Raw genomic sequence first — 24,017 nt, forward strand, 5'->3', positions numbered from 1 at the left:
ACACACATATTCTCTTCACATGCCCTCACCTTGCTATGCCAATATGTTTTCCTTTAATGCTCCTAGAGGTACTCTTCACATAGAATAAGATGTGAATAGTGCCCCCGTGGTGTACAATATGGGTGTCCTGAAAAGAGAGAATAGCAAGCCAAATGTGGTGGCACCAAATTTCTGGCTACCTGGACTTCTTTATTTGGGAGAATTTTCCATTAAAAGAAATGTTCTGACAATTTTTTAAAATGTTAGGACTGTGTCTAATCAATTCCTAACACTCAAAATGCAAACAGGCCCAACTGCATATTACTCTGGAGACTGGTGCTACATTTGTTTCTAGGTGTTGACATAACTTAGGAGAGTCCAGGGTCCCTTCCTCTGAAGGGTGTGCCCGGGCCCCTTGCCTCTCATCACACAGGCTTCCCTGCTGCTTGTCCTCACCTGGGAGAAAGGAAAAGAGCATCAGCCACACAATATGATGAGATCTGTAGCTTAGTGGTGCTTCTGAGATTAGGTGTGGAAAAAGAGAGCCAAGACTGTGGAAAACACATTCTCCATGAGCCATGGTAATGATGACTTCCAAATAACTGAGATTTTATCGTACAGGATGAAGACCTCCAATGACATAAGGTCTTATGACCAGTAACAAGGCTACTGCTAGCAAAAAATGCAAACACCCACCCAAGTCACCAAAATCTCGTAAGGAATATGAAAACACTACTAATGGGGAGTGAAAGAAGATGAAATAAATCTCACCTCATTTGGAGGCAGAAAGAAGTCACCTGGCTGCATTTCACTTAGGATTACGTTACATCAATGTCTACTCAAGAACCTTTGCGTATTCACAGCACATTCTCAAAATTTACCAACTTTGACCTCTAGGTGGCAGCAACTTTCTTCTGTTCTTCACATGGTTGCCGTTAGCCTTTGTCTCCTACCTTTAATACAGTTCCACACTTCCTTGTCTTTCACAAATAAACGCCTGATGGACTGTGCAGTTTGGGGAAGATTACTGTAAGTCACTTTCACTGTAAGAAATCAGTCCATTCTTCAGTTAAGTTACAAGGTTCTTCAAAGAGTACAAAATAATTCAGATCTAAAGTGAAAAATAATAGAAAGGTATACCCTTTTCTTTTTCTATACCTGTAAACTGCAAACTCTCAGAAAAGCTGTATTTTTTTTTCTTTTCAAGCCTCCGAGGAAAAAAGGTAAAGAGTACAGGAATGGAAAAATAGATGGAATTGGAGAGATTTCTATTTTACCATAAAATCACTTTAATCCTATGATATCTCCATTTATGAGAGTGTTCCAGATACATTATAGAAAACATGGTAACATATGTGTACATATTTATGCAGTGTATTGACCTACAGTCCTACATAAATATACCCATCAACTCAGAATTCTAAATTGTTAGATTTAGGAAAGGCTCGAGAGACCTGAGGTAAGTTATAGCCTTGTTTACCCAATGCTGGGCATGTCAATGAATCACCTAGGTGTAAGGGATTCCTTTTACATAAAGTTGAAATTTGATTATGGGCTAATACTTAGGGTTGAGGAAGCACTTTCTCTATCTCTTTTTTTTTTTTTTTAATTTCAATAGGTTTTTGGAGAACAGGTAGCGTTTGGTTACATGAACAAGTTCTTTAGTGGTGATTTCTGGGATTTCGGTTCCCCCCTCACCTGAGCAGTGGACACTGTACCCAATGTGTTGTCTTATCCCTTGCCCCCTCCCACCCTTTGCCCCAAGTCCCCGAAGTCCACATTATGATTTTTATGCCTTTGAGTACTCATAGCTTAGCTGTCACTTACGAGTGAGAACATACGATGTTTGGTTTTCCATTCCTGAGTTACTTCACTTAGAACAATGGTCTCCTTTTATATCCAGGTTACTGCAAATGCTATTATTTTGTTAAGTAGCCTTCCATACTATCTATATATGGAATATATAGATAGTATGGAATATATGTAACTATATATATAAAATATGGTGTGTGTATATATATATACCATATTTTCTTTATCTGCTTATATATGTACTATATATAGTATATGTTCTACATATATAATATACAGTATATATTCTATACATTCTATAATTATATATTATATAATATATACTATATATATTCTATATATGGAATATGTATATAGTATGTGAAATATATATATATTATGGTATATATAACTATATATATATAATATGGTGTGTGTGTGTGTGTATATATATATATATATATACACACCATATTTTCTTTATCCACTAGTCGACTGATGGATATTTGGGCCGGTTGCATATTTTTGCAATTGCAAATTGTGAAGCACTTTCTTTCGTGGTGATACTATGAAGAGTCTTACCTCTTGGGGATTATCTCAAGACCTAATTTGAATAGTTTGCGTCAGATATCATTTATCTATTGATTTAAGATAAATATTATTTGGGCAGGTCATAGTGGCTCACACCTGTAATCCCAGCACTTTGGGAGGCTGAGGTATGTGGATCATGAGGTCAGGAGTTTGAGACCAGACTGGCCAACATAGTGAAACCCTGTCTCTACTAAAAATATAAAAAATTAGCTGGGCATGGTGCTGGGTGCCTGTAATCCCAGCTACTCAGGAGGCTGAGGCAGGAGAATTGCTTGAACCTGGGAGGCGGAGGCTGCAGTGAGCTGAGATCGCCCCACTGCACTCCAGCCCAGGCAACAGTGCGAGACTCTGTCTCAGTAAGAAAAAAAAAAAGGATAAATATTTATCTTAAAGAGTCATGAAGATTAATTTAGTGTATACCAGAACAGCTTGTAGACCAAAGCTTTACACATTTCATAGGCAGTTCTTCTGTTTTCTGCCTATTGTATATGTGATATCACAGTAACTATGTATGTTTGGTTTTAAAGGCTGCATTTTAAAAATATGTGATCCAAGTAGGGACTTAGAGAAACGAAGGTTCGAAGTGATTAAGATCAAACACTCTTACGTTTCAAGGAGAACGGAGTCTATTTTGACTAAACATCCTTCAAACATTTTGGTTACTCAATAACCAAGAGTAAGACCAAAGAGAAGGGATCTAGTAGCTAGAGTGCCTTCATTTTCTAAAATATAAGGCATTACGGCCTCAAAGGGAAAGCGTTAAAGCTCGTCATGGAAATGCTACTACCCTTATGAGAGCTTTCAGGTAATTTAACAGTATGGCAAATTGATGGTTCTAATTTATGAAGAGTAGTCTTTCCCATCATTTTTTGGTACTAACACTTTTCCTTTGGGCAACTGCTCTCACCTCATGTCATCTTTGTAGGATTTGAACCAAGAGCTGGACAGCTGACCCAGAACTAATCATACTCTGGCTTCCTCTATCGTGATTACTGAGGAGGTGACACAGAGGAGCCGGTACCTGCTGATTACATCTTGCTCCCGGGACCCTGTGTGCTGTCCTGGCTCCCGTGCTTCCTGCGGCCCAGCTCCTCTGCTGCTTTTCTTTTGTCTCCATATAACCTACCATATGTCCTGAAAAATCACCTTTTGCTTAAGACAGCCAGCCAGATTCAGTTAGTTTCCATCACTTCCAACTAAAGAACCCCATCTATAAAGCATACGTTATTTGAGTGATGGATACTCTAAAAGCCCTGACTTCACCTACACGATCTATGCATGTAACAAAATTACTCATATCTCATAAATTTAGACAAAAAAAAGAAAATATCTGACAAAAGAAACTAAACTAAATGAATATTTAGATAGAGATAACGGCTACAAGTAGACAGTGGATCCCAGTAGGGTCTTCAGCCCCCTAGCTGCTAGTTAGCTGAGGGCTTACCTATCAATAGCTGTGACAAAACCTGTGGGATACTGAGTTGGTTTGAATTTTTTTACAAATACGCTGCACACTATCTATTGCTCTCTTAAAACTGATTAAAAGAATATATTATTAAGATACTGGTCTTATTTGGCAAATCTAGTACTACACCAAAAATGTAATCAATAGCTAGTTTCAGGGAAATTACGAAGAAATTTTATGAAAATCTGGTGGTTGACTGAGAAAAATTATATTGAGGTGAGAATATGTTTGATTTTAAAATTGCTAGTTCACTGTCCATATGTATACAGAGAAATCTCTGTAGCTAGAAAGATGACATTGCAAATATGACCAGCAGATGAAAACCAGAACAAAACTGCTGGCACGCAGAGCATTCCGGCAGGGAACCCCTTAAGATTTATTATCCTGAGCAGCACTTCCAGCATATGCATGAACACATTCAGATTTTTGATTGGGTTCCAATTTTAGACATTATTCTTTCAAATGCATACTTAGAAGACAGCTATGATTTATAATTGATAGCCAATTTTTTTAGCCCAAATATATCCACTGAAAAATACTATGAAAGATGAAGAAAGGATGTACCTTCTCTCTTTCTATATAAAATAAAATCCCTCTTCAAGATGATATGTTAATTATAACATGACTGATTAAACTAGCATTATCATAGATACATATGTTTTTTCAATTATGACTCCCCACATTCCCTTCTTCATGTTTTATTATGACATGATCATTATTTTAAGTTTTAATAATTTTTTTTTTTTTTTTAAGAGCCAGCGGTTGGTCCTCTCTGTTGCCTGGGCTGGTCTTGAACTTCTGGGCTCAAGGGATCCTCTTGCCTCAGTCTCCGAGTTTCTGCGATTACAGGAACCAGCCTACTGCACCCAGCTATTTTACAGTTCTACATGTGAACAGCTTTAAAGGGGAGAGGTTTGGGATGGAGAATAACCTGTATCACACAATTTAAAACTCCGTAAGAAGCAGTAGTTTAAGCAGCTTTGCCAGAGTAAATTGTGATTTCAGACTGCGTGAATTTTAAATTTCCTCTGCTGTACAAAACCACCCTAAGAACAAAAATAGACAACAGACTACAAATCCCAGAATTACAAAGTTGTTTGGAATTGTGAACAATACTGCCTGCTCATGGGATAATCAGTTAATATGATGGAGATGTTTTATTACATGATAGCACCACACTTGGATACAGTGGTGGGAAGATTCCAGGAATCAACAGTACAATGACATGTCTTTATGGGTTCACATGTTAGGCTTTTAGTATGATATTAATATGGTTCTGAGCTGCAGGTTGATAAGATATTTCTGGATTTTTAATATAAAGATGTCTCAGAAGTGCGAACCTTTATGGCCTCAGCATGATTTTGTAGCCTTAATTCTCCTATAATAAATAATTATAGAAATTATCTACTTTATTATTTTTTTCCCTTAAATCATCTTTACTGTTACTAACGAAATACTAGAGACAAAATCAGCTGATACCAACAGGAATATAGAAAACACTTTTATCATGAGGCTCTCCTGCTGAAATTCTGGGTGATAGAGAAATTAAGAAAATTAGGCCAAGGTTCTTTCATAAGGTCACTTTGGAAGACAGAATATAAGTTTGAAGTATGTGTGTATGTGTGTGTGTGTGTGTGTGTGTGTGTGTGTGTCCTGAAGCTAAATTTGAGGAGGTGAAGTCATTAAAGAAATTAACAGGTAATACTACATTATAACAAAGAAAAGATGTGAATTTGGAGGGATGTAAAATGTAATGTCACCCTGCAGGTACTTCTTTTTATTGTAATTCACGACATACACAGAAAACGTGCCAGCAGGTTAGTGATTACACCAACTATGGCCCATATTCCAAATCTCTTATCAAACTTTGGAGAGAATGTGCTACCAAACCAAACGTAAAGACAACCTCTTGTAACTTATCTGCCAACACACATGGCTTAAAAAGACCATGAAGGCTCTGCATTCTGGGAACTGAAATTGCCACATATTAAAGTCCATGCATAATACAGTTTTTGCTCTGTAAGTCAAGAAGCGAGGCAGTGAAATACTCTGGTAATTAAAATAACAAAATCAATATTATCCTTAAATAAGGAGCATGCAACGATCTGCAAGATGATGAGTAAGCATTTTGGCAGGGAATGAGTGCCACATACTGGTGTGAGCAGCAATGTCTTCATTAAGCGTCTCCTGTTTCTCCTTGCTCTCCCACCCCATCAATCTAATGGGAATTCCCAGGCAAAAGCCTTCTGCTTAGCTTGTAATGAATTAAACATCCATCCTATTTCATCTTTAGCATTTCTCTTGCTCTCCGCACAGGTGGACAACTGTTGCATCGTGGAAAGACTGCTGGATAGACATGCAGAGGCCTGAATGAACAGGCACAGAGAGGCTTAGATTTATGCCCAGGTTCGGCATGTAACATTTTTGTCTTGGGGCCTCATTTGTAAGGTAAGGAGGTTGAAGTGCACTTGATGATGCCTGCATTTCCTTTATAGCCTTAATGTTCGTAATGTGGAAATGCTCTATCCTTCTTTGAAAGGCTGCTTTATGTTAGATTTCTGATAGGTTTCCAATATAAATAACTTCAGCGCCTTCCTCTATTAAGGAAAAAGGTTTAAGCAAGAAAGAATGTTCTTACTTTTATGACAAAACTCTCCCAGTTATATCCCTCAGAAAGGTTGCATGAAGTCATGTCTAACGTTTGCAACTGTATGAATATAAATATTTAAGTTCACTGTAGCGCTATATATCCACACGAAAACATTAAAGTGTGAAAAGATTCTTCCTGCCCTCCACAAAAATTTGTGACACAGAACTTTTTCACAGCCAAATGTGAAATATGATTCATACTCAGAATGCAACATGTTTTGCATAGAGACTCCATTAACACTGGAGCCTTTTCGCGTATACGGCCACATAAAATCTTAGGCACACTGGTAAGAAATAAATCATAACTGAGACTGGTAGTGGCAGCATCCAACTGGTTAAAGAAAACTACAAAATTACTTCTATTTTACTAATGACAATTCATACATAGTTTTTTCAGATACAGAATCTCACTCTGTGGCCCAGGCTGGAGTGCGGTGGCACCATCATACCTCACTGCAGCCTTGAATTCCTAGTCTCAAGACTCCTGCCTCAGCTTGCTGAGTAGCTACAACTATAGGTACATACCACCACGCCTGGCTAATTTAAAAAAGTAAATAAAAAATAGTGAGATGGAGTCTTACTATGTTGCCCAGCTGGTCTTAAACTCCTGGGCTCAGGTGATTCTTCAGCTTTGGCCTCCCAAAGTACTGGAATCACAGGTGTGAGCCACCACACCTGGCCAATGATCACTATTAATAATGCTTTATTTCCTATGTTATCAATAAATGCCCCCTAAAGTTTTTATTATGTGACTCCCACCACCACTGTTACATAACAGCCCTTGATACATGTTTTAGGTCAACAGCACAATCACCACCGCACCATTACCAAGCAACAACACATGCCCAGGTCCTTTAAACCCTTAGAAATGGAGCAGGATGGAGTGAAAAGTAAAGTGAAAATCTAAAGATGAGCATATATAAATGTGCATGTCTTTAGAATATGAACACAGCTTCTAGAAATTTCTGGAGCCTTAAGTCAACTTAAATATTTGGTTCACAGATATTTCCCACCAAACACCTCCCGGTGCTATGCCAGCTACACAGACACACCAAAAGGTAGCTTCCAGATTTCCGTTATGTATTTAGGAATAGAACAGCTGAATGTGACCTGGAAATAGCCACTCTCCTGTGGATTTAATATCAGAATATACTCGTTTCAATTAAAAAGATCTGCCAAGAAGAAAATTCTATCTTCACATTCAATTATCTAATAAGTTTTCCAAATTTGCTTCAAATGAAGAAAAAATTTCTTTTTTCTGGTATTATTGTATGCAAGAACGCGTGGCAAGTATTCTAAATATGGCTTATAATGTGAAGTGTCGTAGAATATGCCACTCCAAAATTTGCCACTTTGGCATAAGAATTATTTTGAGCTGTAGGCAATGAAAATGGAGGAGACAGAAGAAAAAGTCTCTCCCTCTTTCTACCAGGAAGGGAAAGACCATTCTTAATCACTGAAGACAGCTCTCCTTTATCAACTCAGATGGCATCAGAGGAATCTGCACAACAAATCTCACCAACTATCCCTTATTTCCCATTAGTTTCTCCCACGTATTTACCTCCCTATGATTGTACGATTGTACCTCCTAGAAGCTCAAAATCCTTCTCCTTTGTCTTCTTCACTTCTCTAAAAAACTGCTTTTTGTTAAGATGCTATAAAAGTCTAGGCTCTAACCACCCCTCTGAGTTACTCATTCCCATGTGTATGTAAATGCACGTTAATAACCTTCTGCTCATTTTTCTTTGTTATTCTTTTGTCGGTCTAATTTACAGGGCCCCAGCCAATCAACCTAAGATGGGTAGAAGAAAAAGAGTTTTTTACTTCCCCACCACAGTCACTGGAGAAAGGAAGGGATGGTCACCTCCATTTAGGGCCAAGGGTGAAGGAAAAAGGAGCAGTCGGATGAAACAGAGAATGAAATTCACATGGCTGAACCCCAAAGGCTTCATCAATCTTCAAATCAGTAAATATTCCTGGTGTGGGGTAATACTGAGGGGACAGACTTTCTGATAAACAGAGTTCATGTCTGGCCTGGTTTGCTACCTTTAATTAACTCTATAGTAAATGAGTCATACAATGATCTGGTATTTGTCATTGGGGTACTCATAGAGCCTGCAAGAAGTTCTTATTGCCATTCTTTAATCCCTTCGAGTTAGCAGACAGTTACAGCAAGCCTGGCTCCACTCTAACAAATGCCATGGGAACTCTTGGCCCTGGTGCTCTCATCTCCTCCCTGGGCATGTACAATGTTGCCACACTTTCAATTCCAGCAGATTTTGTTTGCCTTATACAGATATTCTTTTTCTTCAGCTTCAGAGGAAATGCTGCCACATGAATGAGGCCAGCGGATGCCACCTCTTATAACATTATGCAAAGAAAAATGCTACTTAAAAATTTAAACCACCTTAACTCAATAATGAACATTGGTTTGGGAGCTCAACAACAGCTACAGACTTTCCCAGCCTACTGATTTTCATACCTTACCTATACATACCTTAATAGTGTTAAGTTGGAGGCTTTTCTTCTTTCCCTGAACTTTAATTACTGATGTGATGAATGCTATTTTTTTTTAACTGATTGGGGTATTTGTTAAGCCACCTTCACAAAAATCAGTGTTCCTAATTCTCAAATACGGTGTTTGCGGGTTGAACCCAAGCCAGAGCCAAGCTAGCTGTTGAACTTGACATCTAATCCTACAAATGACTCAGTTGATAGATGGGGGAGAGCGACTGTCACTTTCCCCTCCTCTTCATTGCCAGCATGAGTGTTTAAACTTTCTGAATTTTCTGGGCCAATATTTCACAAAGAAATAACAAGTGTTTATCACTTTACTAGTAGAGGCTGGGTGATTCATGGGGCTTCTTCCTAGCCAGGTGATTTATTTCCATATACTAGACTTACAGTACTTACCTAAGGAAGATTCAAGGTGGTATATATTATAGAAATCTTAGCTAGCTCATGACCAAATAAAGTACACGTATTAAATCCATGTATGCTCCTACTAGAGTCAATTTAGAAATATCTCCAGGTCTTCCTATGTGTGTATCAATCTATAAAGCAAGCACTAGCTCAACCCTGCTTTCCTTACTAATTCTAGGTCTTTGCTCAAAAGCTTTCTTCTTTGGGATGGATTTTCTGACAGCCTTGTTTTCCTTTATATTCCCCCCATTCCCGAGTATAAACTCTCAAATTCATCTTAAATAAAGCTGCTAACTTCTCCTTCTAAACATTATATTATAAATATATCTCCTTAGAGCATTTCCCACATTGCATATTATGTGCTTGTATGATATCGTATATATGTGTATGTGTGTGTCTCACACACACACACACACACACACACACACACCCACACCCACACACACATCTGCCCGGTAAGACAGGTAGACCCTTTAGGATAGAAGCTATGCTTTATTTCTCTTTCTAATCTAGTGCTGTTTACAGTGCCTGGGACTGTAAATAAATGTTGCTGAATAAATAAAAGTTGAATTTTCTCAAGGCTGGTAGTAAACATCACTTTTGTTTTTCATGGATTACTTCTCTGGAGATACAAGTGGTTTACACTTGCTAAGCAAATAACATGCTATGAATTATGCAGGAACATCATTACTTCAATACTTCAGAGAGGAAAAGTCAAGAAAAGAAACTTTGTTATTTACTCCATGTTTCACATTTAGCCATTGAGAACCATGTTGCAGAAACTGGCTCTCATACTTGACAATTCTGTACTCTACCCATTAGCTTGTGGCATGAGATAAATCAAGAGTCAAGAACAGACCCGATTTTTCCTTTTCCTTTTATGTAGTGACCATTAGATTATTACCCCCTTAGCTTTCCAGGCTGAACAGGGGATAGGCTTTAGCTATGGTAAGAGACCAGGAAGGATGACCCAGCTCTGAGGCAGAGTGTAAGCAAATGACTGTATCCTCTGTGCCCCGTTTCCCGCTCTGTGAAAAAGAAAAGCACAATATTTAACAACATCGCCAAGCTATTGTGAGAGTTAATTAGATTTAATGGGGGAAGGGAGGTGAGCTGATTAGGCATGATTCAAATTCAAAATGTCATTATTTTGTATCTAAAAATAATCCTGATTTAGGAATAAAATTAATTTGGAAGCTCAATCTTTGGTAATCATCTTCCTATGCTTAAAAAAAAAAGCCATAGTTTTAATCAAAATCTCATTCTAAGTATAATTCAATGAAGTAAAACGGAATTTCCATTCATCTTTAAACTAATATAGCCACAGTTCATTTTTTTAATCTTTCCTTTTTTTTCCTTAACAATACATTATGTGTGAAAAGGTTAATTTTGTCAAATGGAGCAATATAAACAAATACAGATTTTGAACCTACTTTTTTTGTTGTTTCACATCAAATATTTGTGCAGCACTTTAAATTGCTTCTCTAAAGAATCAATAATCAATGTTTTGTGGTTGAAATAACTTTTCAGGTTGTTTCAACAAAATCCCATCTGTAGTTTTGTCTGAGAACTCATCAGTTAAGGAAGATCTTAGTAGTCCCCAGATTAAAAAAAAAAAAAAAAAAAAAAAAAAAAAAAAACCCTGGATATTTCAGGCTAAGGCAAGGAAAAAAAACAACATTGAGGCTGCAATCCCCAAAACTAATGTAACAGATTCATTGATTGTGAAAATCTTTGTCAGAAGTTGAAATTGGTATCTGAGAAATATGTGTCTATAAATCTTTGAAAAAAGGAAAATACTCTTTAATCGGAACTTAGATCATAGCTGTTAAAAAAAAAATGTTACACTCAGGGTTTTTGGTGAATGAAGAGTTTTGGCTGGAAAGGAACTCTATCAATTTTTATTTAGAGCTGTCCAGAGGAAAGGAAGACCACATAGTCCAGTTAGTAGAAATGTAGTCTATATAGAGAAATAGGAATAATTCTCTTAATTTTAACACAAGCCCTATTAAAATTTCCCATAAGACCTACAATCACTCAGACTATACTCACCAAGCAAACTTTTGATTATTCATTCGATTTCCCCGGACCCTTGATACTGGGGACGGATGTACCCTGTAGACAGATGAGAACAATTCAGTCATTGAAAAAGCACATTCCCAATTGCAAAGTTAGAAAATGGCATCTGTTTTATAAATAATCTCTTTTAGAAATGCTTAATATAAAATCCCCAGAACTTGATCCCCTCTTAGTAAATGATGCAATTAAATTCCTATGCCTGCAAATCTGTGGTCCTTTTTTCCTTCTTGACCACTCTCAAGACACTGAAGACTCCCAGAGGCAGGACTGATGCACTCATTCAGTCCAACTATCCCTCGCCAGGTACAAGAGTGGGTAAAGGTTACCTAAGGTATGGTGACTGCCTTCAGTGAGCCCTCTTTGTACTTGTTGCCATGAGGGTGGGCCCAAAGAGGCATCTAAGTGACCCCTTCTTCAGTCTACTACATTTAAAACTCTAGGAAGCAAGACAACTTGATTCGAATGTGCTGTAACAGAATCTGCGGGCACAGGAGAGGAGGGAAGAGTGAACAGGTACTCCTAGGAGAAGTACCTTCTGGAAGTGATGTGCTACCACTGGCCTTGGAGGAAGGTAAAGCCAATTCAAAACTTCAGCCGGATAAAGGAGAAGTGAAGAATATACTGCTTTACAAGCTTCCAGGGTTGGACTCACCCACCGGAAATAGCTTAAAGCTTCCGGAAACTGCTGTTATCTTCCAATCAAAGCCTCGCTAGTAAACCTCCACCTCTTAGTGGGTCACTAACTGGGAAAACAATATGCCCTACTTCCGGCTGCCAGCTTCCTGTTTTGGTCTATCTTTACCAGGATTTGTGAGATCTAAGCAGTATTAGCTTATATTACCTTCACCCTTTACATTTCATACATTGCTCTTATTTACAAGAAAAACAAACAGGTATATAAAACTGGTCTTACAGTCTAGTTAGCACCAACAGCTCCAAGATTTGTTAAGAAATCCAGTTCTCTGTAGTTGTTTAGCAAGTGAAAATCATTCCAGAACAGATAATACAGTTCCAGCCCCGCCTAAGGGCCAACTGCAGTCTTTCCCTAAACCCAGAGCCAGACTGCACTTTGCACTCGGAAGGCTTATTTCTTCCAACATCCCTTATTAACATTCTTTTCCTCACAGTGCTTCTCAATGACTGCTGCAGCTGAGCTGCTCAGCACAGATTTTCTGCTCCGCATGGGGGAGGGGGTGTTAATTATGCAGAAAGATGGAGAGAGGCCAGACAGCCCCTCTGGTGAACTGTCTCATTCAAGCACGGCCCACTTCCTGCTGTTTTGCAGCTACAAGGATCACCTGTTGGTCTTGGCATCCAGCCAAACTGGGGCCTAGTGGAAACGACAGACTCAGCTAGAAATTAAAGCCAGTTCATAATCCAGTATCCCAAATTGGACAAAGGGGGGTAAATGCAATAAAAGTACATAAAAATTATACGAAAGGTAGCAAGAGTAATTTTTTTCCTCCTTTATTCTTTTGTTTTTTATTTCTGTCTTCTTGAAATACAATCCTTAACATGGATATCTGAGCCAAAAAACTTCTCCCCAGTTAAAGCCCCCTGACCTAAGAGGAAATGCAGGAAATTCTCCTGAACTTTCCCTGTACCCTCACTGGTGTATCAGAGTCCTTTTTAATTAAAGTTTAATCAGCCCCAAATACTCACAGTTCTTTAATTTGTTCTCTATCCTTTAGACATTTACCTTTTTCACTGTCCCCTCCTTAACCCTTGGCGTACAAAGAAACTACTTCATCATGAAAATTCCACCGGGTGAAGTTTAATGATAGAAGTATTCTCTTATTGATGCTGTTGATTGCATACATTAGTGGAGAAAAATAGGGTCTGTTCAATCCATAATTACAACATTCTCTAGGTATTTGTATCTTTTAGGAAAATTTCACTGATCCATAGATCAAATACTATAAATGAAGAATTTTTATAATGGTTTAGCAGTCTGAGGAAAAGAATTCCTTCGGAAAGTCTTTGGAAAAGAAGTCCTGATTGTGAGTGTATGAACAAATAATTATAACGTTTCTTAAATTAAAAAGGTAAATCAAGAAAGCTTTATTTTGTAAGTACACTGATAACTTGGCATATATTCCATCTGATAAAGGAGGCCATAAGCCTTGCACTTCACCAACCCCCTAAATTGTATTTCTTCAAAAGGATATGGCATGTTTTGTGAGCCCAGTCTTTAAACTGTGACAGTTTTTGCCATCTTCTTCTGCTTCTTTCTACATATAGAAGCCAGGCAGGTAGCAAAGTCAAAACCTCAGTAGGAGAAACCACCACCTAATCTGCATGTCATGCATTATTCATGACCTCCTGATTCCTGCACCTGCATCTAGGCAGGAAGCTTGCAGGGAATGTTCATTATTCTTCCCTTAGCCTCACACAGGCTCGATTACTGCTAAGCCACTTTGTTCTGTAACTAAGGGTTTTAGGCCTTAGTACTAACTGCTGGATATGGAAAGAAAAAACACCATGCTCAAGAAAAGGGCAATCTTTGTTGTTGTGTAACATGTATTGAATATGCTCTTCTGAGACTGACAGTTTGTCAGGTGGAAATGCTCACATTTGGTGATTTACATTACACAGAAAACAGGGAAGCTATACCATTAAGGCCATGTGTACCAATTGTTCCATTTATATACACTTACTCATCTGGAGCAGAGAGCATGTTTATAATTTTACCCAGCGCAGAGCTTAATTTAGCTTTCTTGCTAAATATATGAAAACTTTTTAGATGACTTAATAAAAAAATGACTCTTTCTTCTTAGGGTATAAACACCAAGGAACCTGACTCTCAAAACCTTGCATCTTAATGACTAACATTTATAGTTAATCAAGAGAATACCATCACTCTGGTTTCCAGTGTTTTCATAAACCTACCTGAATGGCACCCCCTGGTGACTGGAGGTGGGATCTAACACCTTGACCCTCAACACAAATCATCAGCCACTCGTGAACTGCCGTGGGAGGATACTGGTCCCACTTTACTATCTGCACCACAGGAAAGCTGTGATAACTTAATGCAGTCTTATCATCCCAAGTGGAATTACGATGAAGAGGTTAAGAGTGAAAATTGTGTGACCAGCCTGGCTGATTGAATCCCAGCTTCACCGTTTACCAACTGTGTCATTTTTGGGCAAGTTATTTTAACCTCTCTATGCCTCAGTTTCCTCATCTGGGCAAATGGAGGTGATAATGGTGCCTATTACCTAGGGCTACGAGGTGTAAATCAGTTAACAGCTACAAAATGTTTAGAATGGTGCTCAGTACTTAGGAAGCAGTCAATACATGTTAGCTCTCATCACTAGCAATGCTGATTAGATGTGAAACAATAGGAAGATAGAGCTGGACGATCCAGGTCATTCCAGGGGATTAAGATTACAAATCTACAGGGCCACCAGGCTTACCTACTATGCTCATACAACTTTACTAAAGGCAAGGAAACAAACAAACAAACAAACATGTACAGAGTAATACAAATAAAAAACTATGGCTTATAAGGTATGGCTTACTCTCAGGCAGCTCATTAGAAGACCTATCTTCTGTTTACTAAATTGCATTGTATTTAAGTTATACCCCATTCAAGAACAAGACAATAATCACAGCAATGCAAATTTGCACCCATTTACAGAGTCCTTACTATTTGCCTAGCATCATGCTAAATAATTAAGACATATTATCTCAATTTATCCTCTTGTCATTACTGTCCACATTTTGTCTTTGAGAAAATAGGCTTAGAAAAGTAGGTAACTAGCTCGGGTCACATAGATAGTAAAGAGAAAAGTCAGGATTTAAACACAGGTATGTCTGACCTGTCCTACTCATGATGATGTAAGATTATCATCTGATATATATATATATATATATATACATACACACACATACATATCAGATGATAACAGATATATATATATATATATACATACAATAGGTATATATACATACATATATATGTATGTATGTGTGTGTGTGTATATATATGTATGTATTCCCTCCACCCAGCCCAGAGGATGTAATAAGATGAATTACCACCAGATTCTTAAATAAGAGATTTTCCATTTATTTAAGCCCAATAGAACATTTTGTAATATAACTAGATACAAAGTGGAATGGTTTTCTTGGACTAAATATGAAGCATGTGGGTACTTACAAGAAGTACAGTCATAATAATATACTTTAATACTCTTTAATACTTTAATACTCTTTAATTGTTTATGAGTGTTCCTTGTTATATTAGCATTGCTATTTGAATATATAATGTACAACACACTTAAATTTTAGGGGGCAGAAATTAATTCGACCTACATCCATGCTTTCTCACAGTCCATTTTCTCTAGAATCCAACGTAGTTGGTGTCCACACTCCTCTGATGAAACCACCCTCGTCACAGTCATCAATAGTCTCCATGTTTTCAAATCTAATGGTGAATTCTCAATCCTCAACTTTCTCAAATTCTCAGCAACAGCTGACATAACTTATCACTCCGTCATTGAACAGCTTCTTTACTCAGCAGCCAAGACATTCTTCTGGTTTTCCTCTCTTCTCTTTTGCTTGACTCTCCTCCTCTCATTCTTACACATCCTAAATGTTGGCATGGGCTAGCTATCGCTTTCCTAGGACCTTCTGCTCCACTATTTAAACATGCTCTGTAGCCGAAAGTGGCTCCAGTATAGCTACCCTCACGACCTTCCCAAAGGTCTACCTCCAGGCTTAGATCTCTGAATACTAGAGTTAGGTTTCTTCATATCAACTTTTCTCTGAAAAAAACAAAAACAAAAAAGGTGTTCCTTCTCGTATCTTCTCAATCTCAAAAATGGCAGAATTATTCACTCAGTTGCTTAGGCCGAACACAACAGAATAAAACGTGAGTCCACTTGTGCTCACTTGTGCTCTCTGTAACAGAGGCTGTTTCACACTGAGAAGAAAGAGAACAAATGACTATTTCACAGACCAATGAAATCTTTCTTGTAGGACATTACTCATCTAGCAAGATTAGATATTTTATGTCAATATTTTAAGAAATTATTATGTACAAATATGTTCTTTTTCTAAATCCATTTGTTACATAATCATTAACCTATATTTTAATTAGGTTAATGATTAAATGATTATCTACACATTGTGCAAAGCATTAAACATAATACATGCTTTAACAACTCAGTTTAGTACATTTGTTGAAGATTAACCTAGAAATAATTCCACGTTTATTAAATATCAGAATTTTCCTATGCAGAATCATATAAAAGATAATTTAAAAATAAATCTTGGTATTGCTTTCTTCTTATACTAGGTTGTATCGAATACAAGTTCTCATGATGATTCAGGTTACTCTAGATGTTATTTTAATATAAATGCACTACCCATGACCAAATAAAAATATGAATGTGGCCAGTGTTTAAATTCAGTGGGCCCTTTCTATTCTCAGGTTTTCCTCAGGCCCATGATTAAATGACTATTAGAAATGCCACATATTTTTAAAAGGTCCTCCACCTGCCTTTATACGAAAATTTCTCTCATGAAAAGCCATTTATGTTACTTTTAGAAAAGTGGGCTGAACTTAAATATGATATAGAATTAATATGTGATTTTTTTTTTTTTCTGAGATGGAGTCTTGTTCTGTCGGCCAGGCCATGCCATCTCGCCCCACAGCAACCTCCGCCTCTTAGGCTCAAGTGATTCTCCTGCCTCAGCCTCCTAAATAGCTGGGATTACAGGCACATGCCACCATGCCCAGCTAAATTTTGTAGTTTTAGTAGAGATGGGGTTTCACCATGTTGGTTAGGCTGGTCTCGAACTCCTGACTTCAAATGATCCTCCTGCCTTGGCCTCTCAAAGTGCTGGGATTACAGGTGTGAGCCACCATGCCCAGCCAATAGGTGAACATGTTTTTACTATTTACAGTAACTCTTATTCTAATGCCATAGACACTGAGGGAGAGAAGTTAAATTGTTAAAAAGAAAACATTTTGAAGGAAACATACACCAACAGAATGAAGAATTCTAAAAAGAGCATTTGGTATGCAATTATAATGTATTAATTAATCCTGGCCCTATCTCCCACCATCCCGACTTGCTCTCTCTGGGGTAGTGACACTAGATGTTCTCCTTTCTCCCTGCTAACCTGATTAGCTGATTCAACTGTAAGATGCCCTCCCTGACCTCCAGGTCTTGGTCAACTTGCTGTCAGTTCTCATGGCACAGGGTACTTAGCATGGGTTAACTGAAGACTGTATTTGTTAGTATGTTTGGTTTATTTACCTGTCTCTCCAACTGGACAGCATATGCCAATGGATAAGGGAACTTTGCTCTTTTGGCTCACTGTTGTATCTCCAGTACCTGGTACTAAAGTGAGCACTCAATAAATAGCTGTTGTATGATTAGCATGATTTTCCTACTGAACTACATTTTCCAGGCTGGATACAATGGTCATTTTTCTGAGGAGCCATCCTTAGAGCTTAGCATAATGCATATTGCCCACATATAATAAACATGTGGCATAGACACATAAGCATTTGTTAAACAATGAGGATAGAAAAATATAAAAATATTTTATGTTTAGAAATTTGAGGAATCTCACTGAATTACTTATTAAAAACCTCCAGGGCACCCAAAGCATCAATAATTGAACATTATTAATTCAATCCAACTAACTTCACTCAACTGTTACTATGTGTGAGGTCTTGCCTTGTAAGCAAAATAGGATCCCTGACCTCAAGCAGCTTACAGTCCAGTTGAGATAAGCAGGTAGCAACTATTATAAAATAGGAGAGGGAAATTAAGAGAGATTTCAAATTTTGTAAAAGTGAAAATGGGGTTAGAATGAATTCAAACTGTGAAATACCAGAGAAGGTTTCCAGGAGGAAGAGACTTTTAGGCTAGGACAAGAAGAATAGCTACGATTTTCAGAGGCAGAATTGGACGACGGTAGGAAAGCACTCTAAGAAGAGGAGCTAAGTTACTCATCTAAGTATGAAAGTGAATTCAAGGTGTGAAGTGAATAATATGGCATGGTCAGAGGGGAAAGTTTCTTGGAAGTATTTGGGGGAGATAAGCTTGATATTAAGATGGGATTAGGGGACAGATCAATACATAAATGTCCACGGAGTCGAGAACTGGGTCACAGGGCTGTGCAGCCATATCAGCCTTTCCTCTATTGCTCAGAGCCATATGTACACCCATCTATCTTTTACTTAACCAACATTTATTGTACACCTCTTGTTTACTCATTAATTCAAATATTAGTTGAATCTCTACTGTGCCAGGCACTGATCTAAGTTCTGAAGTGTGTTCCGGGCTCCTATGTGTTATGAGGCGTGTTAGGGGAGGGGATACTATGTGGATTCAAACACGGTTCCTGCCTTGAAGAGGCCAGCACTGCAAGGTGAGTTTAGACAAATAATTGACCATGATGGTGCCATGTGACGAGCAGCCACAGGGGCAGATAAACGGCCACGGGGCATCTGAATTAAGCTTTGGAATAAACATGGGAGTTTCCCTAGGACAATAAATGAGGTACACCTTAAAGGATACATTTCTCAGATAAGAAAAAGGAAAGGAGAATTCTGGAGCTATGAAAAGGCATCAAAGCGTGGAAATGTGTCCAACAGCAAGACCACAAATTGGTGTGGACACCTAGAGAAAGGGGTTAGCAGGCCTGGAGGGGTAGGAGATTACAGGTGTTGTAAGTTGTGCTAAATGGTTAATTCAAACAGAATGAAAGGACAACCACCAAAGGATTTTAAGATTGGAAAGGGCCCAAGCAGATTTGTATGCCAGAAAAATCACCTTGGCAGCGAGACAGAGGGTGGCCTGAGGAGAATGCAAGGCCCAGGAGGCCACGGGAAGACACCTGCAATAATGCCACAAAGAGGGATTTAGATGGACACAGCGGGAATGATGGTGGGTTGAGGGAGGAGTGAGAAGAAGATGGACACATAATGGATTAGACATTATCTGCAGGACCTGGTCTAAGTATATGTGAGGTGTGGGCAAGCGAGGCAGAAGTAAGGTAACAATTTTTGGATGACACCCATGGCTCAGATGTGGGTGATCAGAGAAGCCACATAAAATGAAGGGGGAGGATTATGTTTCTGGATTAAAAAAGAATTCAAGTTTCTAACTGTCAGATCCATCTACTGGGGTCTGGGGTTCAGCAGAGAATTCTGAGAAGAGCTAGAGACCTGAGTATCCTTAGCACATAAATCACAGATGAGCCCTGAGCTTCGTGGAGGCAGAATTGAAGTGAGAAGACCACCAGAGCAGGGCCAGGACCCGAGGGAACAGGACATCCTCTTGGTTGACTTTAAACCTCTCTTCCCACTCATTCAGAGAATACCAGGGATCTCACTGGTGACGGGAAGTTGGAGTTTCATGACTCAGTTCAGGCCCGTATGATCTCATGACCAACGTCCGGACAGAAAAGAGAGTCTCCATCCATTCTTTGATGTCAGAAAGGCGAAAAACAATCTGCTTTTCCCTCAGCGTTGCCTTGAGCAGTCATTAACACCAGTAACAATTCTGTCAAACAACCCAGAAACCCAGGGTTGCCCTGGTCTGAACCCTCTCCATATCCACAAACAGGCATGGTTATGACACTATCACTATTCTATCTGTGTTCCATTTCCACAGTTACCCACCTATTGTAACCCATTCCTCTTTTTTACCACCTCCTCTAATCCCTTGACTGCACTATAGCATAGTGATATTTTTCAGCAACACTGTCCCTTTAATGGCTTTCCTTTGCTCTTGAAATTGACCCAAATCTCAACACAGCCCAAATGCCCATCAGCCAACTACCCACCTCTCCAAGCTTCATGATGCTACAACATTCTCTTCTGCTTTCTGTTGCTTGATCTCAGCGCAGTGTCTGTGCACATGCTGGTCCTTTTCTTCACAGCCCCCCTTACCAGCCCCACCTAGTTTACGCCAGTCCTTCCTCAGCTCCTCAGCTCAAATGTCACTTCTCTCTCTCCAGCTCACCACACCAGATCATGTCTCCAACTTAGATTCTCATCATTCCCTGCATTTGCCCTTCATAGCACTTATCTGGCTTGTAATTATAGAGAGTGATTATTTGATAAAAAGTAAGAACTATTTCTTCTTAGCTCACCACTTTATGCCTGGCACCAGGCCATATGTCTAATACAAAGTAGGTACACATTACATACTGCTCTATAAATAAAAAGAGATGATGAGAACTCACAATAGTAGCCGTATTTTTCCTAAAGATGTGTTGCTGCAATAATCTGGAAAAATAAATAAGTCAATATAGGTTTGTGTGTGTATACATATACAAACAATACATATGTATATATGTATTACATCTATTTAATATATAGATTATATATTAAAATGATAAAGTACAAAATGTAAGAGAAGATCAGTGAAAAATGATGTACCCCAAAGGAACGCTTTGGGTGTACAGGAGATGGGTTCTTTGAACCTGCATCAGCCCACACCTGGAACCATCCCAAGCCAGAATGTCATGGCAGATGCATCCGTCACTTCTTCACCACCACAAAAATTAGTGGACACAGAGGAAAAACTGGTGAAATCCAAATGAGGTCAGTGGTTTTGTGAATTGTTGAATCAATGATAATTTCTTGGTGTGAATAATTATACCATGAGGATGTAAGATATTCACATTAGAAAAATTGGGTGAAAGGTGTATGTGAACTCTGGAATATTTTTGCAACTTTTACATTCTAAAGTTGTTTCAAAAATAAAATAATTTTAAGTGGCAGGGCTTTGCTGGGATAAGAGTATAAGCAGTACAGAGCTATTAGAAATTATTTTTTCTGTGTGTTAGTTTGTGATATATTTTTTCATTCAAGTTATTATCAATAACACTCATTCTATACCTGTTTATAAATATAAAGTGTGTGTGTGTGTGTGTGTGTGTGTGTGTGTGTGTGTGCGCACGTGCATATGTATGTACCTTCTCTGTCCTTTTTTTTTTCTGATATAGAGTTTTGCTCTGTAGTCCAGGCTGGAGTGCAGTGGCGCGATCTCGGCTCACTGCCACCTCTGCTTCCTGGGTTCAAGTGATTGTCCTGCCTCAGCCTCCCAAGTAGCTGGGATTACAGGTAAGTGCCACCATACCCAGCTAATTTTTGTATTTTTAGTAGAGACAGGGTTTTGTCATGTTGGTCAAGCTGTCCTTGAACTCCTGATCTCAGGTGATCCACCTGCCTCGGCCTCCCAAAGTGTCAGCATTACAGGTGTGAGCCACCGTGCCCAGCCTATCATTCTTTTTTGTAAAAGTAAAAACTCATTAATTCCACCTTTACTTTCATGATTTTTTTTGCATGAACTTAGCACAGAATTACTAATAAATGGCATGCTGAAGAGGGGTAGAAAGAAGGGAGTAAGAAAAAGAGATGAAGGCATTTTTAAAGATTGCTAAAATAGTGCCATGGTAAGTTTTGGGGAAATTTACATTATGTGTACAGAGAAATACAATCTGTCTCATGGAACTGACATTTATCTAGGTTATACAGATCCCAAAGAGATATCCTGATAATTGCTTTGATTTTCCACTTCACTTTGTATACATATAAATATGTTTTAGTGTTCAGTATGTGGTACATTAAGGTTCTAGTCCTTTATTACGTGAACTGAAATGCTTTATTTAGTTGTTAGTGTGGATAGAGTTGGAGACATTTCATGAACTGGCAGACAATCTGATTGGTAGTTGCTCTATTAGGCCCACTCGTAACACCATTTATTTGGTGAGCTCTGTCGAGAAAAAGTAATAAGTAGTTGAGGAATTACTTCAAATGCCTTTGCTATCTCTGGCTGCATTAATTTTGAGAAGCCTCATTTAGGCTATAAAAAGAGGCAAAGTTAAAGTTTGTAATATAGACATTTTGTCACCTCAATTGGATCTATTATAATTTAGCATTCTCTCAAGAAGGTGTTATAGCTCACTAAGCTATACCATTTTTCCTTGGAATAGGACAAAATTTTACATCATTTGGTTCACAGGCATAATGAAAATGGCATCGACTAGATTCTAAAGATAATAAGCCATCTCTAAGGAAAAAACATAGCTTACATTTCACTTCCAATAAAATTTCAAATGCTAGAAAACTTTCAGTCTGTTAATTGAAAGTGACTATTATTATTATTTTAAATAATGTGTTAAAAAGAAATGGATTTATGTAGGGGTGTGTGTGAGTGTGTATGTGTAAGTCCCAGTTTGTTTTTCTTTAAGTGGACACGAAATAAATCAAAAGGAATGGTATCCAGGAGATGGATTCAGTACTGAATCACAGAGCAGTCTGATCCGTAAACAGCTGTAGTAGCAGTTTCCTCATTGCCAATACTGACAGCCAAGACGCTTGGAGAACTTCAAGGCAAAGGAGCCAGGACCTGACCTACCAGCTTGTACAGAGACACTTTATTTCAGAACTTGGCATCCGAATCTAAGAACTGCCAAACACATAAATCAGTACCCACAGGTCTAAAGGTACTTGTGGAGATTGGCAAGGAGTTTATGAAGTATCACGTGCCAGCCCACCACTAGGATTGGACAAATAGCAATGAACCCACCATACAAGCACTTCCAAAATGCACCGGAGTCTCACATTTGATCAACATCATTTATACTAGTCACATTCAAATTCCCCATTGTCTCCTCTGCCTCACTTCCAGCCACTGGCATTTGGTTTCCACTGCTTCATGTAGCACAAGTCGAAGAGGATACAGAGTTTACTCTGCAGAAACACATATCGGCTATTATAATATTAACAGAAAAGCCAAATTCAAGCACATCTCATTTTTCTTTGGGTTATTTTTGATATAAATCACTATATCATTGTTCTGGTTGCTTATGAAGCACTCTACCATTGTGATTGAAAAAAGATACATGAAAAGGAAGAAATTGATTAAAATGTGTTAGGCACTCCTACATTCAATGCACCTGCCAATCAATTTAGGTAGTATTAAAGATATCTAAGATATAGCCTCTGATCTTAAAAAAAGACAACAGTCCAATTGGGGGAGTATACAATAGTCTCAGAAAGGCTAAAAAACAATAATATAGGATTAAGAACACCCAGTTCTGCAAATAGAAGAATAGTTGTAAGGCAGCAGATGACTGAACAGTAAAGAAATCATGGAAATATAATTACTTCAAGAGGTAGGAGGAGAAAAGCTCCTTTGGTGTGAGATTTGGGCTGGGTCTCCTAAGATCTAACTTTTCTACAGGCATGAAGAGGCAGCCAGGTATGTGAGTGAAGAAAGACCTACGTGCAAAAAGGAAGAGGGGACAATCAGTTGAGCACATGACTACCCTAGTGGGAAGAAGGAGTTCATGCCGAGGGGGTACATCCCAGAGGGCAGAATGTCCTTGATGACGTATTTTATACTTTGAGATGTTTTTCTTCTTGAAAGTGAAAGTGGAAGATCTCGCTTCAGATGAATAATGTACAAGGTAGTGTCATATAAGAATTCAATGGCAAAGACTCTACAGAAGGACTACAAATGAAAAAGACCAATATCTAGGTAATCTTTCCCTTCCTGCTCCTTCT

At 38.4% G+C, this 24,017-nt stretch overlaps 1 protein-coding gene across 13 annotated transcripts in view; it reads right to left on the reverse strand.

The window, feature by feature from the left end:
- Positions 1–24,017, reverse strand: part of KLF12 (Kruppel like factor 12) — a 647,154-nt gene that overhangs the window by 76,550 nt on the left and 546,587 nt on the right. For all 13 annotated transcript variants that reach the window (XM_037736798.1, XM_037736799.1, XM_037736796.1 and 10 more), the window contains one exon: positions 11,450–11,512. In XM_037736798.1, the coding sequence (XP_037592726.1) occupies positions 11,450–11,512 (63 nt within the window). The remainder of the gene's footprint in view (positions 1–11,449; positions 11,513–24,017) is intronic.

This window comes from Cebus imitator, unplaced genomic scaffold (assembly GCF_001604975.1).
Source record: "Cebus imitator isolate Cc_AM_T3 unplaced genomic scaffold, Cebus_imitator-1.0 Scaffold29, whole genome shotgun sequence".
NCBI classification, from domain to species: Eukaryota; Metazoa; Chordata; class Mammalia; order Primates; family Cebidae; genus Cebus; species Cebus imitator.